The following is an 18917-nucleotide window of genomic DNA, read 5'->3' on the forward strand; positions in this document are numbered from 1 at the left end:
CATATCAATGCCCATGATTTTGAAATGAGAAGTTCGACGAGCAGGTGTCCACATACTTTTTGGTTATGTAGCGTATGTGTCTCTCTCGCCCTCTTTCTCCTCTCTCGCTCTCTCTCTTTCTCGTCTCTCTCTTCTCTCCTCTCTCTCTCTCAGGTATGGTGGAGATGATTCCCCAGGCTGAGACTCTGAGGAAGATCCAGGGGGAACATGGAGTGACTGGTTCCTTTAAGGACCGCCCCCTGGCTGACTGGCTACAGAAACACAACCCCACAGAGGACGAGTATGAGAAGGTCAGACACATGTGCACGCATGCACAAGCTTTCACTCACTCATGCACACACACCCACTCGCCCACTCTCTCAACCTCACACCAACACTCTCTCGTCGTACACACTTTGACCTGTAACCTCTGACCCTGTGCTGTGTCCTGCTAGGCTGTTGAGAACTTTATCTACTCGTGCGCAGGCTGCTGCGTGGCCACCTACATCCTGGGTATCTGTGACCGCCACAACGACAACATCATGCTAAAAACCAGCGGTCACATGTTCCACATTGACTTTGGCAAGTTTTTAGGACACGCCCAGATGTTTGGCAACATCAAACGGTGAGCCCGGGAGGGCCCTAGGAAATGTATGCCCAACTTCAATTTCTAATCTAGATGTAGTCCCTATTGCGAGGACAGAGGAACGCAACTTTTACCACTGTCTTTGGTTTTGGTTTAGTCTTTTTCTGATTGGCAGGCAGACAGCTGGTTCTGTTCCTGTTGGAAGAGACCAATGGCCCTGTGTTCTGATTGGTATTTATCTGTGTGTATTTGTGATTGGCAGGGACCGTGCTCCGTTTGTGTTCACCTCTGACATGGCCTATGTCATCAACGGAGGAGACAAACCTTCCAGTCGTTTCCATGACTTTGTGGACCTGTGCTGTGAGGCCTACAACCTCATCCGCAAACACACACACCTCTTCCTCAATCTACTGGGACTGGTACGTATACATACACACACACACACACACACACACACACACACACACACACACACGTGTGTGTGTGTATGAACGCACACACACTGATGTCTTCCTTTGTGTCCTGTATAGATGTTGTCGTGTGGCATTCCTGAGCTGTCAGACCTGGATGATCTGAAGTATGTCTACGACGCCTTGAGACCTCACGAGTCTGAGGCTGACGCTACAATGTACTTCACCAGGTACACGCACACAGTATATTCTATAGTTTTTTTCTTTAATTAGGCAAGTCAGTTAAGAACAAATTCTTATTTATAATGACAGCCTAGGAACAGTGGGTTAACTGCCTTGTTAGACAGATTTTTACCTTGTCAGCTCGGGGATTACTGGCCCAACGCTCTAACCACTTGGCTACCCGCTGCCCCTATATAGACTTACAGTATAAACCGTACAGTCATAGACTGGTCTCTTGTCTGACTCATCTCTCACTTTCTCTCTGTCCCTCCTCTGTCCCTCTCTAGGTTGATAGAGTCCAGTCTGGGCAGTGTTGCAACTAAGTTGAACTTCTTCATCCATAACTTGGCCCAGATGAAGTTTGCCTCATCCGAGGAGCATCCTGTCCTCTCCTTTGCCCCTCGGGTTTACACCCTCAAGACGGATGGACTCATCCGCAACCTCTTTGTCTGCCGACACATACGAACGTACAGCTCCAGCAAAGGATACGTAAGTCTACAGTCATATACACCTACAGTCCTCGTAAATTAAACCTATGTGAATATCTACAGTTACATGTTCATATAGGCCCAGCAAGTGATATGTCCACTATACTACATACGCACATACAGCCCCAGCAAATGATACAAGAATACATAAGTCTAGTCATACAATATACTACGTATACACACACAGCCCCAGAAAATGAATGCTATGTAAGTCTACAGTTAGCTACACACACATGCACCTACACTTTAGTATAAGCCCAGCAACAAATACAAAAGACAAACTGTCTCTCCCAAATCCTAACCCACAGCCTGTAAAGGATGCATCACGTAAAGCTGGAGTCATGTAAGATCAACTGTATAGTGTGTGTGTCTCTCCCCCCAGGCGTTTGTGGTGAAGGTGGAGCGAGAGGGCCAGCAGGGGTCAGTGTTGGTCCAGAGGAGCTTTGAGGAGTTCTATGAACTACACAGTAAACTACGCCTCGTCTTCCCCTCATCCAAACTACCCAGGTAACACACACCACACACACACACATTGATCATGTACAGAACATCACCCTTCTCTTGAAACAACAACAACAACAGTAACTAGTAATAGAGGAATAGTAATTTTAGTGATAATCATTGGAATCTAAATGACTGTAGGAAATGTCACTGGTATCTATCTGTAACTATCCACCTCATTTTCCAACACTTTTAAAACACGGAAGCCAAACGCGGCAACTATGGATACAACTTCCTCTGCGCTCGCACATTATCGTAATTCATATGTGCGCCACTAGAAATCCCTGTATTTACCTGTTTCTGTTAGCTGATACATCATGACAGAATACACCATATTATTGTCCTGCTAATGTGTCTGGACCTTGTAAACTGCAGCGAAAAAACCCAGAACTGATCCAAATGGTTTTTCCAATCAGGCAGGCTAGATGGAGTTATTTCTAAATGAACATGCATTCTATGGTAGAAAATGGCAAGATGATGTTTTAATACTGTTTATACATGGAATAAGGTTTCTCAGTACTGTCTCATCTGTGTCTGTGGGACTGAGTTGGGCCTCTGGGGGTGGCGCTAGCAATTGATTTATGATGGCTTGGTGATAGAACCTACAGCCTGCAGTCCATTGAATGATTAGTGTCTGTGAAATGCTGGCCTGTGTGCCAGGACCAGGTGAACCCTCCCTCCAGTTTCTCTCACATGCAGATGAACACTGGACTTGTTGCATTAGTATCTGTGTGTTAAGGAGTGTGAAACTGAGAAAATAACCCTGTATAAACAAGCAGTAAATGACCTAGAGACAGAAACCTGGCACAATGTAAATCTTGCTGTCTGTTGCTTGATAGCATAATGAACCTTTGTATAATTCTACACATGTTGTTTGTCATGAACATTCAGGAGGATGCACTTTGCTATAAAGAGCTGTAACCCAAATCTGCTCGTTGGGCTCTCAACGATTATCCATGGGTGGTCGTTGACCAGCTCAATTATTGCAATTCTTAATCGATAATAAAGGTTGATTGTTTGAAGAAATAACAAAGTCTCTCTCACTTGGTTAGAATTTCCACCACAATTCAAAAAGCCAGGCTTTTGAGCAGTTGTTCAAATGACAGGCTATTCACTGCCGTTTACATCCTAGACTAGAGTTTTGTTACTCACTTGAGAACAATAATAACATTCTTCATTACATTGTGTTGTAGCCTCAGTAGGATACATTTCTTGTCCCTTAAAAAACTGAAACAATATGGTGTGTTTTCTAGCCGTTAGCTGGGGACTGGGAAGGAGCGCTCAGCACAGCCTCAGGAGCACACATAGTATAGGCAGCTACCTAGGATTTCTTTATCTGATAAACCTTTTTTACTTTCGCTGTGTAAATTGACTGGATATATTCACTTGCAGTGTGAAGCCTAACATTGAGCTAATGAATTATTGGCTAATATGCATCCACTTCTAACTTAGTCTACAGCCTGTCTGTCTTCACTGTTTTGCTGTGCAATTATGCACCTGGCCTTTTCACTGCCACAGCTATTCCTTTGAATTATTGTAGAGTCCCAGGAAAAGCCAGACTACAAAAGCTTGTTGGACACATTTCAACGTATTTTCTTTAGCCTACTAATAGTCTGTTGGAGGAGAGATGCACTCTTGCTGGCTGACTGTAAAATAGGCTACAGCATTCACGGGTAGGGAGTTGGAAAGGAGAAGTTCATATTTTACTACAGTAGGCCTATCTTAACACCAGGCTACATCCTGACAAAATACACCGTATGAGTCACCTGCTAATGTACCTTTCTAGACCTTCTAAACTGTCAAGAATAGACCCAAATAGTTGCATACTCAGGCCTAGGCTGTTGGCCTATGCAGTTATTTCGGCATGAGCAGTTATTCAAATTAGCCTACATCACATCAGTTTACAGCATATGGACAATAATTGTGTACTCACTTGATAACAATAATACGTTCCTCATTGCACTGTGTTGTTGTAGCCCAGGTATAATAATTGTATTGTCTAAAAACGTAGGCCACAGAGCACAGCCTGGAGGAACCCACTACAGATCTGCCATTTCATAATCTGTCAAATTATTTGTCTTGCACTTTGACAGGTAAATATTTAGCCTATAGCCCTAATATTTAGCTTCTTACTTTGGCTACACATCACTAGACTCTCTTCCAGCTATTTCCGTGTACAACAGGCTATTGGCTATGCAAGCCTCTCCACAATAGGCCATTTCTCTTCTCGTAAAATCTCAGGAATAGCTACAAAAGATACAGTAGGACATTTCATTTTTTATGCTAGGCCTAATAGCCTATTTGGGGAAAGAAGCAGGCTTGGTCTTGCTGAATGTAGAACAGGCCTACAGCATAGAAAAATTCACTATGACTATGACAATGAACACACGGAATTGTCTGAACCTGTATCTCTCTGTTAGAGACTCCATGAATGGTCTTGTTACCACCTTATTATAAGCAGTGGCATGTGTGGATCAGTTGATTGACAGGTGTAGGACTGCAGAATGATCAACTATGACATTTCCTCTTGTGTGGATGCTCACCAGCGTTTTATAGTTATGTAGCCTATAGTTTATCATTACAATTATGGTTATAGTTATTGGCTTGGTGTATTGCCCGGGCCTTAACTCTGACAATATAACTAACGTTATTATCACAACAGAACTAGCCTACCAGTAGGACTAGCAAACGATAGCGATCTTAAATTAAATCAAATTACACTTATACTTGTTTATTTTATTTTTATACTAAAGGAATTGACTTTCAAATCATTTCCTCTGGCAAGTTTTCCACCGGCGCGCTGCAGTAGGGAAGTAAACCGGAAGTGAAATCCATCACTTCCGTTATTTGGCTGTGCCCATAGAAATGTTTGAAAATGAGGTGGATACTAACTGTAGTAACTGTAAAGTGAAATCATAGCAATGTCCTTTGATCAGTGGTGGAAAACGTACCCAATTGTCATACTTAAAGATTTCATTTATCCCTTATTTTACCAGGCAAGTTGGCTGAGAACACATTCTCATTTACAGCAACGACCTGGGGAATAGTTACATGGGAGATGAATGTGCCAATTGTAAGCTGGGGATTATTAGGTGACCGTTGTTTTTATGTGAATAACTCACATCGGAGAGTTTGGTAAAGTTCAAGCATAATCCTTTACTCAGGTATAACATGTTACAGGTCACGACATTCTAATCAGACACTCATAATGCACCTGTTTATATATCCTAGATAGGTGCCCCACTAGTGCCATCTCTGGGTTGGCATTATGCCCATTAACAACCATGATGGTATGAGGGCCATATTGGGAATTTCGCCAGGACACTGGGGTTAACACCCCTACTCTTACGATAAGTGCCATGGGCTCTTTAGTGACCACAGAGAGTCAGGACACTCGTTTAACGTCCCATCCGATGGACAGCACCCTACACAGGGCAATGTCCCAAATCACTGCCCTGGGGCGTTGGGATATTTATTTTTAGACCAGAGGAAAGGGTGCCTCCTACTGGCCATCCAACACCACTTCCAGTAGCATCTGGTCTCCCATCCAGGGACTGACCAGGACCTACCTTGCTTAGCTTCAGAAGGAAGCAAGCCAGCAGTGGGACGTAGGGTGGTATGCTGCTGGCAAGTTACCTTAATAGAAAATTAGTCAAATAAAAGTGAAAGTATTTGGTTTTGGTTTTAAATATACTTAAGTATCAAAAGGAAATGTAATTGCTAAAATATACTTAAGTGTCAAAAGTATAAATAATTTCAAATTCCTTATATTAAGCAAACCAGACGGCACAATTTTCTTGTATTTAAATTTTTTCTCCCCAATTTTCGATATTGTCTCATGGGTCTTCCCGAAACATGACCCGCCAAACCGTGCCTACTTAACCCGGAAGCCAGCCGCATCAATGTGTCAGAAGAAACACTGTTCACCTGACAAACAAGGTCAGCCTACAGGCTCCCGGGTCACCACAAGGAGTCACTAGAGCGCCATGAGCCAAGTAAAGCCCCTCTAGCCAAGCTCTCCCCTAATCCGGACGATACTGGGCCAATTGTGCGCCGCCCTATGGGACTCCTGATCACGGCCGGTTGTGATACAGCCCAGGAAAGAACCAGGGTCTGTAGTGATGCCTTAGACCGCTGTGCCACCCGGGAGCCCCTCTTGTATTTTTTTACATTTACGAATAGCCAGGGGCACACTCCAACACTCAGACATCATTTACAAATGAAGCATGTGTGTTTAGTAAATCCGCTTGATCAGAGGAAGTAGGGATTTTTACCATTTTCCTGTCCTGCTAAGCATTCAAAAAGTAACGAGTACTTTTGGGTGTTAGGGAAAATGTATGTAGTAAAAAGTACATTATCTTCTTTAGCAATGCAGTGAAGTAAAAGTTATAAAAAATATAAATAGTTGAGTAAAGTACAGATACCCCCAAAAATTACTTAATTAAGTAGTACTTTAAAGTATTTTCCTTACTTTACACCACTGCCTTTGATGCCCCTTCCAGTTTCCCCAGCCGGTTTTTGATTGGGCGGTCTCGGGGAGAGGCGATGGCTGATAGGAGAAAAGACGAGCTCAACGGATACGTCTGGCATCTGGTGCACGCTGCACCCGAAGTCGCCCAGGTAACCAGTCACCTCCGACCTTTGGTTCAGGCACATAGTGACCCCTGTTGTGTGTCTGCCATTCTATTTAAAGGTCTATTTAAAGCACTGTGTTATCACTATATTCACTAGACCAGTGGTTCTCAAACCTCTTGGTTCCCTCAGACGTGATTCCCTTACCTGATTTACCTCGTCAGGTGTTGACTCGGTTCAATCAGGTGTGCTAACTCTGGAATAGATCAAATACATGGAATGACTGGGTGTCCCAGAGTACAGGTTTGAAAATCACTAGACTGACCATGAATGTCATCCTAATTCTATATTAACAGTTCATTGTTAATGCAAATGACTACAGTTGAAGTCAGAAGTTTACATACACTCTGGTTGGACTCATTAAAACTCGTTTTTCAACCACTCTACAAACTTCTTGTTAACAAACTATAGTTTTGGCAAGTCTGTTAGGACATCTACTTTGTGCATGACACAAGTCATTTTTCCAACAATTGTTTACAGACAGATGATTTCACTTATAATTCACTGTATCACAATTCCAGTGGGTGAGAAGTTTACTAAGTTGACTGTGCCTTTAAACAGCTTGGAAAATTCCAGAAAATGATGTCATGGCTTTAGAAGCTTCTGATAGGCTAATTGACATCATTTGAGTCAATTGGAGGTATACCTGTGGATGTATTTCAAGGCCTACCTTCAAACTCAGTGCCTCTTTGCTTGACATCATGGGAAAATCAAAAGAAATCAGTCAAGACCTCAGGGGGGGAAAAATGGTAGACCTCAGGTCTGGTTCATCCTTGGGAACAATTTCCAAACGCCTGAAGGTACCACGTTCATCTGTACAAACAATATTACGCAAGTATAAACACAATGGGACCACGCAGCCGTCATACCGCTCAGGAAGGAGACGCGTTCTGTCGCCTAGAGATGAATGTACCTTGGTGCAAAAAGTACAAATCAATCCCAGAACAACAGCAAAGGACATTGTGAAGATGCTGGAGGAAACGGGTACAAAAGTATCTATATCCACAGTAAAAGGAGTCCTATATCAACATAACCTGAAAGGCTGCTCAGCAAGGAAGAAGCCACTGCTCCAAAACTTCAATTAAAAAAAGCCAGACTATGGTTTGCAACTGCAAATGGGGACAAAGAGCATACATTTTGGAGAAATGTCCTCTGGTCTGATTAAACAAAAATAGAACTGTTTCACCATAATGACCATCATCATGTTTGGAGGAAACAGGGGGATGCTTGCAAGCCGAAGAACACCATCCCAACCTTGAAGCACGGGGGTGGCAACATCCTGTTGTGGGGGTGCTTTGCTGCAGGAGGGACTGGTGCACTTCACAAAATAGATGGCATCATGAGAAAGGAAAATTACGTGAATATATTGAAGCAACATCTCAAGACATCAGTCAGGAAGTTAAAGCTTGGTCGCAAATGGGTCTTCCAAATGGACAATGACCCCAAGTGTACTTCCAAAGTTGTGGCAAAATGGCTTAAGGACAACAAAGTCAAGGTATTGGAGTGGCCATCACAAAGTCCTGACCTCAATCCCATAGAACATTTGTCTGCAGAACTGAAAACGCGTGTGCGAGCAGGGAGGCCTACAAACCTGACTCAGTTACACCAGCTCTGTCAGGAGGAATGGGCCAAAATTCACCCAACTTATTGTGGGAAGGTTGTGGAAGGCCACCCGAAACGTTTGACCCAAGTTGAACAATTTAAAGGCAATGCTACCAAATACTAATTGAGTGTACGTAAACTTCTGACCCACTGGGAATGTGATGAAAGAAATAAAAGCTGAAATAAATAATTCTCTACTATTATTCTGACATTTCACATTCTTAAAATAAAGTGGTGATCCTAACTGGCCTACAACAGGGAACTTTTCCTAGGATTAAATGTCAGGGATTGTGAAACTGTGTTTAAATGTATTTGGCTAAGGTGTATGTAAACTTCCGACTTCAACTGTATGTGAAACTGCTGTAATTGTTAGTGTATTATTTATATAACTGCCAGTTATTTATGTGCACTGACACAGGCTCATTAAAGTGGAGGCAGAATGATCTGTGTGGAGTCACTGAACGTGGTTGTGGTTTCAGTATGACTGGAGAGTTTCTTAGAAATCAGCCCCTTTTAGAAGAAGCCGCATATCAGTGTTACAGCCTTAGACACACACACAGTCTGTCAGGGCGGGTACTGTAGTCACTTACCAGAACTGTCCTGCCTCTGATTGCTGGCAAACTTCCCTCTACTGTATCTGTAATAGAACAGTTTGACATCACACACACAGCTCAACTTCCATGTCAAACTTAAACACAAGCTAGAACTGCTACCACGCCCATTTCTGTTTTTCAGTTTGGAAATACCGCCCACAGCGTTGGTGTGAGTTGACGTTCCACCTAGGAATGAATTGGGTCTCGTGGAGGTGTCATGTTGTTTTCTGTCATTGACTGAATGTACCTCCTCTCTTCCCCTTTCTCTCTCTCTTTCTCTCTCTTTCTGTCTCTGTGTCTATTTTTGTCTCTCTCTGTCTTTCTGTCTCTCTTTATCTCAGTGTGACCTCATCTACACTTTCTTCCATCCTCTGCAAAGAGACGAGAAACCTGGAACAGTGGTGAACACACTGCAGAGCAAACCTGCAGGTACACCCACCCACCCACCCACCCACAGTGTGTGATGCATCAGGTGACTCGCTGAGAGGAGATGGTTATCTATCGGAAGCCTGATTTTAACGAGATGTAATGCATAGCATATAGCTACAGGGTTAACTTTATCACTTTCTAAAACAAACAGCCACACCAAGCAGAGTCCATGACACACTCTGTGTCCTTGGTCACAGGAATAGTAGCCGATGTGATAACGTAACCAATCATAGACATTTTACATTTTAGTCATTTAGCAACGTTCATGAGTTAGGGCTTAGCGGTTAATGGAACTCCAGCTTTCAATCTGGCTGACTGGTGTTCTAATGAAGATGTATCTACTGCACATATAGTATATAGGTATACAGTCACCGATCTCTGTAGATCCAGCCCTCCTTGCTCCCTGGGCCGTCACACACATAAACACAATACATGTACACACACCTCCTGCCACTATAAACACACACACACACTCATACTGTATAGCCTTATTAAAATCCTACATTGAGACAATAATTCTGCTATAACCACATGTTCTGTCTCTGTTTGTCATTTTTCCCCACCTGCAGAGATCTGTTGGGCTCCGGTCTCAGGCAAAGTGGTAGGAGAGGTCAAGCTCTCCATCTCCTACAAGAGTGACAAGCTCTTCATTATGGTCATGCACATACGAGGCCTGGTGAGTGTGTGTGCGCGTGTGCATGCATTCTGTGTGTGCATGTGTACTTTGAGAATGTAATGGTGAGAATGTAATGGTGTTGAAGACTTCTACTGTAGACTGTTATTTTAGATATATACTGACTATCCTTCCTTTTGTGTATTTCCTAGCAACCCTTGCAGGAAGGGACAGACCCTGACCCCTATGTCAAGCTGTACCTCCTCCCAGACCCCCAGAAAACCAGCAAGAGGAAGACCAAGGCCGCGCGCCGCACTTGCAATCCCACCTACAATGAGATGGTGAGACTTAGTTGATATGTGACTGTGCATGTAACTTTGTGTATCTCTACTGTCCCTGTAGCTGGTGTATAACTCTGTCTCTCTGTCTGTCTCTCTGTAGCTGGTATATAACTCTGTGTGTCTTCTCTTTCCCTGTAGTTGGTATATGACCGCATCCCTCGTGGAGACCTGCAGCAGAGGGTTATCCACCTACGGGTACTGGGGGATGGTGCATTCTGGGAAAACACCCTGCTGGGCGAGGCCTTCATCCCTCTGAAGACTCTGACACCCGGACAGTGCTGGGCAGACTGGCACCAACTGGGCACGCCCAGCACCGACTCCACACACTAAGTGAGAGAGAGGTGGAGGGTGAGAAAGAGGGCGAGAAATTACTAATCAGGTTGGTGTGTATGTGTGTGTGCACGCGCATAGGTGTGTTCAGTTGTGAGAGTTGGTCTGGTTTATTCCCCCAGTGGGGGGTGTGTGTTGACCTCTATCATGCCCGGGGGGTGGTGTGTGTGTGTTGACCCCTGTCATGCCCAGTGGGGGTGTGTGTTGACCCCTGTCATGCCCAGTGGGGGTGTGTGTTGACCCCTGTCATGCCCAGTGGGGGTGTGTGTTGACCTCTATCACGCCCAGTGGGGGTGTGTGTTGACCCCTATCATGCCCAGTGGGGGTGTGTGTTTGTGTGGGTGTCTGTAGACTCACCGACGGTCAATCATCACTGGACACTGTATCCATGGGACTGTACTATATGGACCTATTGTTAGCCAGGCTGGCCTCTGACCACCATAAAAAGGGATAACTACGGACCATGTGACCAGAAGGGAAGATTACCAATCTGTATCTCTGGTGACTCTGACTACCAGAATACCTTTCTCTGGTAACAACATGGCCTCCCAAGACCAGGTCACAAGGACCATGGGAGGAAGCAGAAGGCATTACTACTCATTGAAAACATGGGGAGAATCTCAATTGCATACTCCTTGTCCTCTCTCCTCATCTCCTTCTCTAAACCCATTGGATGAGAGAGCCAGAGGTCCCACCCCTCTGACCTTCTCCTGCAATGGGTTTTGAGAAGGAGGTGAGGAAAGAGGACGCGAGGAATATGCAATCGATATTCTCCCATGGACCACATCTTTATCTAGGGCCAACAGATAGACGTCTGTCTTATCGCCTGATGAAAAAGACTTTGAAACAGGTTTAGTTCCCTTGGAAGTCATGTCTTTTAAAAGAAAACCCTAAGTTATTTATTTTTCAAATGGGACCCTTCTGTTAATGCAGCTCCATTTTGAGCTCTGTTTGGTTGTGTGGTATATGTATATTTTCATTTCTGTGTACCCCAGATTTATGTAAATTGTGATATGTGAATTATGTTGGGTCACTCTTTCTGATTTGAGAGAGGGAATGAATGCTTTTGTACTGTTGTGGTGTAAAGATGTACAGTACCCACTGGACCTGCCCTGGCACATTACGGTATGGGTCTACCCTGGCACATTACGGTATGGGTCTACCCTGGCACATTACGGTATGGGACTACCCTGGCACATTACGGTATGGGGCTACCCTGGCACATTACGGTATGGGTCTACCCAGACACATGAAAGACTCTTTTTAGTCCACTCAGTCAGTGACTGTAGCTACTCTGCTGTAGAACTTGTAGGACTGTGCGCTGTGTGTTTGTGTCTTCCATTGTTGAATAGCTGTTGTTATCCAAGCTGTACCTAAGCTTCATTTGCCTATTTGATAATCGCTATTTGCATTTCAAATTTCTTATTGAGAGAAACCTCATATGAATCGCTTGTTTCTATTTTTTGCTTTTATCAATGCCTTCACAAATATGTTTTTGCATTAGTGCTTCTACACAACACATACGTGGATGTTGGGAGAATCTAACTGTTTGCTGGGGCCAGAGATGCACTGTATATCACAAAGAAAATGCTCTTTCAAACACAAAACTGAAACACCATTTAACTGCACCATTCAACTGAATCCAGTGGACATATTGCACTTGGATTTATTTCTCATCCATTTTTCACTTACATTGGACTTTCATGTTGTTTCAAACTACAAAGGGATCCTGCCTATGTATTATCCAGTACTGTAGCTATAATAGAAAACACAACAGCACACAGGATAAGTGCAAAATAAGGATTGTGTGTGTGATTTCATACATACCAGGGGGAAAAAAACTCAACAACATGCACCTACAGCAGCATCGCTCTACCCATTTGTATCTTGTCTTTGGGAAATGTTGGGGTGTGCTGCACAGTCTTTTTTTTGGCAGTGATTTCTCATTTTCTTCTGTAAGAGGCTTACACACTGGCCCTGTTTCACTCTGGCAGACAGACACTGTGACCTCTCGCAATGTAAAGAGTCAATTTTCATTGGAGTAAACTGCTTGTGGGCAGCGTACTATATCCACACATAATCAATGTCTTAATTCACTGATGAGAGGGAAAGATCAAGATCAATTCATGAATTAGGGCTAGGAGTTTTGACCTGACCAAGAAATGACCTGACCATGAAAAATTGCCAATACCTAGGACCAGGTTTATTCCAGGTCCAAGTCACTTGTTCTGGGAAAAAAAACAACTTCTGGTCATATATGGCTGTGAAGGAAGTTTTTCAAATAGAGCAGTTATTGGTAAGATATCATAACATCTTGGTGTCTGATGTTTTCAGATCACAATACAATTACAGACAGGCTAATACAAGTTAAGGCTGGCTTTCATAGGTGCTGAAATGTAACACGTAAAATTGAATATTTAGATACTATTTGGTTTGGTTTCCTTTAACGTCACATACTGTTCAGCATACTCTGCCTAGGAGTTACTGACCAGTTCACCAGCCCTGTACAGTTATTTATGAATTTGTCTGATTTAGCACATGAAGAATTGATATCTCTGAACATGTTTATTTTCCAGTTCATTCATGATTCATAAAGAGCACAGTTTTAGAAACAGGGATAGGTAGTCTGAACAGGTGTGTGTTGAATGACTAGAGGTTAGCCTCTCTGGGGCTAAAGAGCAGTAATCAAAGAGCACTGATACGCCTAACCCGGAACAACCAGTTTAACCACTGAACTCATTCAAAAACAACACTTTATTTGACTGCCTTTTGAATGTGTCTGGTGGATATCTGCCTCTTTCTGTTTGATTTCTAGAACATGAACAACATTTCCTCTGAGTTTCACAGCAGTCTGGATGGCTGCACTGTAGCTTTAGGCTCTGCAGTGTGAAGTTACAAGGAAAACTATATGATTGAAAGATTACTTCTCCATGTTGAGAGTGTAGGTGTTTGTTGTGTGCTATAAAGCTGATGACAGACATTGAAGTGAAAGTGTCTGATTTATTTTATGTGTGTCAGTTGTACCACTTTGGGGTAAAGGAAGCTTCCTCCTTGTCTCTTTTCCTTTCTGGTCTTGATACTGTAGCTAAGAGGAGAGTCGTATAGCTCTGGATCTCTATACAGTAAAGTACTCTGGGTAAAAGGGATCGGATCAAAAATATTGCTCTTGCCTCTCATGTTTAAATACAGACCAGTGATTATGAATGGAAGGAGACTGGGACAGGGGTTCATTTGAAGGCATTGGGACTCCCAAACCTAGCCCCTAGCACCTAGCTGCTATATACTAAGTGTAGATCTGAAAGGACATGAAGCAATATGGTGATCATTTCACCAAGTTTACCAGGAGGTACCTGTCTAGATCTTTTAGATCTATGTGAAGTGCCTATCTGGTAGGGGCTAGGGGTAGGGGTCTATTTGGGACTGGGTAAGGGTTTTACCTGGATCCTTCCAGGTCAATGGGACAGAATGTACGTTTTTAAAATGAACTGGATCTTGTGTACTGTAAATACTGAGAATATCATTAATGTGACCTATTTCTTTAATTCAGTATATAGTTCTAGTTGTTGTTTTCTTAATTTTTGACCATGTTATGTAATATAATTTGCACTAAATAACAAAATAAACTTGAATTGAAAAGATGTTTGTGTATTTTTGTGAGCATAGCCGATGCGTGTTTCATTTGATGAAAGCACCATGTAAGAATAAACAGCCACTGACTCAGAAGCTTTTGTCAGTAACATTCCAAATCATTGCACCATCTTGTTTGTATGTAAATAACATTGAAATATGTCTAATTACAATGGAAACCTAACTATTTGGTTTATCTGTTCATCTCAGTGTAGCTCAATGGCCGAACCCTGATAATCATGTTTACTTTGATTTATCTCAGTCAGTCTGCGTACCTCTGTGTCCCATCACACCTATCCACCCAGGTCTCTATCCTGTCCCCATACTGAGGTAACAATTATATTAGATCAGGCTAAGTGTGAATCACCCTGGGTTAACCTCTATGTGGGGAAACAAGGCTCATCATTACAGGAGTGTTGCTCAGACAAGATCTGCTGGCTAAAGCTGAGAGACCACAGATGACCACATAGAAACATAAGTATAGGATGATGAGAATCTACAGAAGTAGAATATTAATTTGAGCTACAGCAGGAAAATGATCCTGTATCAACAGGAAACATGAATTATGTGGATTATAATTAATGGACATTTTTGTATGGGTTGATATATTTTCGTAAGGGAAAATCAAACTTCAGAAGCCTTTTAATTATAAACCTCAAATACACTACAAGTTTTAAATGTCCTGCATTGCAGGAAAGTTCTCCTGCAACAGGGTGGTCAAATTAAGATCCTACATCTGTATGGAATTCGACCACTAGGAGTCAATGCCTCATACCAGTGTTATACTACATATGTGAAAGATTCAAATTACAGTCTGGTATCCAGGCACTCTTATAACAAACTAGGGCCCCCCAACTGAACCAACCAACCAACCAACTGTTGTGTCTTTGGCATCATTAAAAGTGAAGACTGTTATTTTATGAAATCAATTCTCTGTAATTATTATTACGTGATTAAAATAATCATGTAAATGTAATTAACTAGGAAGTCGGGGCACCACGGAAAATCTTCAGATTACAAAGTTATAATTTTCAGAATATAAATTCAGATATTTTAATATTTGATCAATTAGGCTTCTATTATTGAATTATTCTTTACCTCACGTCAGTCTCATTCCAAATGTCGTAAATTGTTGGTCTGCTTGAACCCAGCCTTTTACTATAAATCGTACACCAATTGGCTTAATCATTTATTTACTGACTAACTAAATAGTCACAGAAATGCATAAACAAACAAACAGATATGTTACTAACAAATGATAGGTAAGATTCCCTAGTGGGCTAAGCCGATATGACGGCTTGGTGGACAAAGGGAAGTGGGTGTGGACTGAGAAAGAGTGGGAAAGACAAAAGGGATCACTACACACAGTTGATAATTATATTAGTTGAAATGCTAATCCTATGCACATGAACACCCACTCATTCGGGAATAATTGCAACCAATATATATTTACGCCCATGTGTCTTAATCTTTCCTGTTGGAATCCGGTCCGTCTGCTGGAGAGTCAGTTCATCCGAGTCTCTCTCTCTCTTTCTGTTTCCCTGAAGATCAAAGTTTTTCATGGTGAGAATGGATACTACCATTCAGAAATGATCTCATAGAATAGATGTTTCAGCAGTTGTCTGTAATCTCGTCTCAGGTTTACATAATTTCTAGCTGCAGACTAGTAATTAGTATCTAAGATTTGCTCTTATTCTGAAGGGATCGATAGTCTCAGAGTTTAACCATTTCCAGCCGTGTAGCCAATGCTCCATGTGGTATGGTTAGGAATTCAATAACTATTCACAATCACAGCTCACGCTGTTGGTTTGCTTAGTCTAAACTCAAACCTGTGCTACCTCAGTTTACGCCGAGGTATGCGTGGTCTGAAGAGGATTTCCTCAGGAGGGGCTTTTATTCGTAACAGTAGAAAAGGTGGGTCTATGACGCCTGATCATGTCTGTGCTCACGGAGGCGGGCCAATGACTTAGTTCAACTTTAAAGGGAATACAATTCTCTCAAATTAAAGGTTCAACATCACATTACACCATTTCACAAATAGTTTGATCTTTACTCATTGATTGTATACAAGAATTAGAAACAAACCTCATAATTGAGAAATGTACCCATTCAGAGATATAGTTATGTGTGTTTCCTGTCCTCTCTGAGGTCACTAAATGAAACGCTCGTTATACCCGTCCCTTAAGTGTCCACGGACCATTCCCACCTTCTCACAAGTGGACATTTTCTATCATTTTCCCATTTTGGGGATATAGGAGTTCGGCCATGTGAAATCCTATGTTCACTCTGTGGTCTCTCTACATGAAAAGGGGGAGAGAGTCTCCTCCAGGAATTTACGACCTGAGATAACAGAACCTGGGTGTAGGAGAGAGTGAGGGGGGAGCCATGATTTATACCCAGAAAGGACCACGTCATGACACAACCTAGCATGAGACACTCTCATAAGTATTAAAAGCTCAATCCAGGCACGAGGCACACACAAAAGCATTGACAATCAAGTTGGTCCAATCTTCTATTCTTAAGACATTCCCATGAGTTGTGCATTTGAACCAGTGGGGGCTGCTGAGGGGATGATGGCTCATAATGGTATCAACACATGGAAACCATGTGTTTTGATGTATTTCATACCATTCCACTAATTTCACTCCAGCCATTACCACAAGCCTGTCCTCCCCAATTAAGGTTCCACCAACCTCCTTCGATTTGAACCATGCATTATACGATATACAGTGTAAAATGTAATGGACATACACAAAATAGTCCAAATTGGTGAAGTGAAATGAAAAAAGTTACTTGTTTCAAAAAATTCAAAAAATAAATACATGGAAAAGTGGTACGTGCATGTGTTTTCACTCCCTTTGCTATGAAGCCCCTAAATAAGATCTGGTGCAACCAATTACCTTCAGAAGTCACATAATTAGTTAAATAAAGTCCACCTGTGTGCAATATAATTGGCACATGATTTCAGTATATATATACCTGTTCTGAAAGGCCCCAGTCTGCAACACCACTAAGTAAGCGGCACCATGAAGATCAAGGAGCTCGCCAAACAGGTCAAGGACAAAGTTGTGGAGAAGTACAGATTAGGGTTGGGTTATAAAAAAATATCCAAAACTTTGAACATCCCACGGAGCACAATTAAATCTATTATTAAAAATGGAAAGAATATGGCACCACAACAAACCTGCCAAGAGAGGGCCACCCACCAAAACTCACGGACCAGGCAAGGAGGGCATTAATCAGAGAGGCAACAAAGAGACCAAAGATAACCCTGAAGGAGTTGCAAAGCCGCCACAGGGGAGATTGGAGTATCTGTCCATAGGACCACTTTAAGCCGTACACTCCAAAGAGCTGAGCTTAACGGAAGAGTGGCCAGAAAAAAGCCATCGCTTAAATAAAAAAAATTGCAAACACGTTTGGTGTTCGCCAAAAGGCATGTGGGAGACTCCTCAAACATATGGAACAAGGTACTCTGGTCAGATAAGACTAAAATTGAGCTTTTTGGCCATCAAGGAAAACGCTATGTCTGGCGCAAACCCAACACCTCTCATCACCCCGAGAACACCATCTCCACAGTGAAGCATGGTGGTGGCAGCGTCATGCTGTCGGGTTGTTTTTCATCAGCATGCACTGGGAAACTGGTCAGAATTGAAGGAATGATGGATGGCGCTAAATACAGGGAAATTCTTAGGGGAAACCTGTTTCAGTCTTCCAGAGATTTGATGATGGAGGTTCACCTTCCAGCAGGACAATGGCCCTAAGCATACTGCTAAAGCAACACTTGAGTGGTTTAAGGGGAAACATTTAAATGTCTTGGAATGGCCTAGTCAAAGCCCAGACCTCAATCCAATTGAGAATCTGTGGTATGACTTAAAGATTGCTGTACACCAGCGGAACCCATCCAACTTGAAGGAGCTGGAGCAGTTTTGCCTTGAAGAATGGGCAAAAATCCCAGTGGCTAGATGTGCAAAGCTTATAGAGACATACCCCAAGCTGTAATAGCTGTAAAAGTTGGCTCTACAAAGTATTGACTTTGGGGGAGTGAATAGTTTTGCACCCTCAAGTTCTGTTTTTTTTGTCTTATTTCTTGTTTGTTTCACAAAAAATATTTTGCATCTTCAAAGTGGTAGGCATGTTGTGTAAATCAAATGATACAAACCCCCCAAAAATCTATTTTAATTACAGGTTGTAAGGCAACAAAATAGTAAAAATGCCAAGGGGGTGAGTACTTTCGCATGCCACTGTACGTAGGCTATTACTGTTAGCTATGTTTGGAGACGGAGTGTCTGTGTTATCATATGGACAATATTGCACAGTGAAATTTAAGGACGTCCATACAGTACCTGCGGCATTGTATGTTATACATCATGACTAACAACATAAGTATTTGGGGAATCAGGAGCAAAAGGGACAGTCTCTCACAACAATTTTGCTGTATACAGTGCATTCGGAAAGTATTCAGACCCCGTGACTTTTTCCACATTTTGATACGTTACAGCCTTTTTCTAAAATGGATTAAATAAAACGTTTTCCTCATCAATCAACATGCAATAACCCATAATGA

At 42.4% G+C, this 18917-nt stretch overlaps 1 protein-coding gene across 2 annotated transcripts in view; it reads left to right on the top strand.

The window, feature by feature from the left end:
* LOC106583503 (phosphatidylinositol 4-phosphate 3-kinase C2 domain-containing subunit beta) overlaps positions 1–14364 on the top strand; it is a 63420-nt gene extending 49056 nt beyond the window's left edge. The window contains exons 22-32 of one of the 2 annotated variants that reach the window (XM_014167762.2): positions 154–290; positions 435–604; positions 828–984; positions 1096–1205; positions 1485–1686; positions 2068–2192; positions 6689–6806; positions 9355–9442; positions 10012–10118; positions 10268–10396; positions 10535–14364. In XM_014167762.2, coding sequence (XP_014023237.2) covers positions 154–290; positions 435–604; positions 828–984; positions 1096–1205; positions 1485–1686; positions 2068–2192; positions 6689–6806; positions 9355–9442; positions 10012–10118; positions 10268–10396; positions 10535–10726 — 1535 coding nt within the window. In that variant the 3' untranslated portion in view covers positions 10727–14364. The remainder of the gene's footprint in view (positions 1–153; positions 291–434; positions 605–827; positions 985–1095; positions 1206–1484; positions 1687–2067; positions 2193–6688; positions 6807–9354; positions 9443–10011; positions 10119–10267; positions 10397–10534) is intronic. The other variant, XR_006761310.1, reaches the window with a different exon arrangement.
* The last annotated feature ends 4553 nt before the right edge of the window (positions 14365–18917 follow it).

Source organism: Salmo salar, chromosome ssa22 (genome assembly GCF_905237065.1).
Source record: "Salmo salar chromosome ssa22, Ssal_v3.1, whole genome shotgun sequence".
NCBI classification, from domain to species: Eukaryota; Metazoa; Chordata; class Actinopteri; order Salmoniformes; family Salmonidae; genus Salmo; species Salmo salar.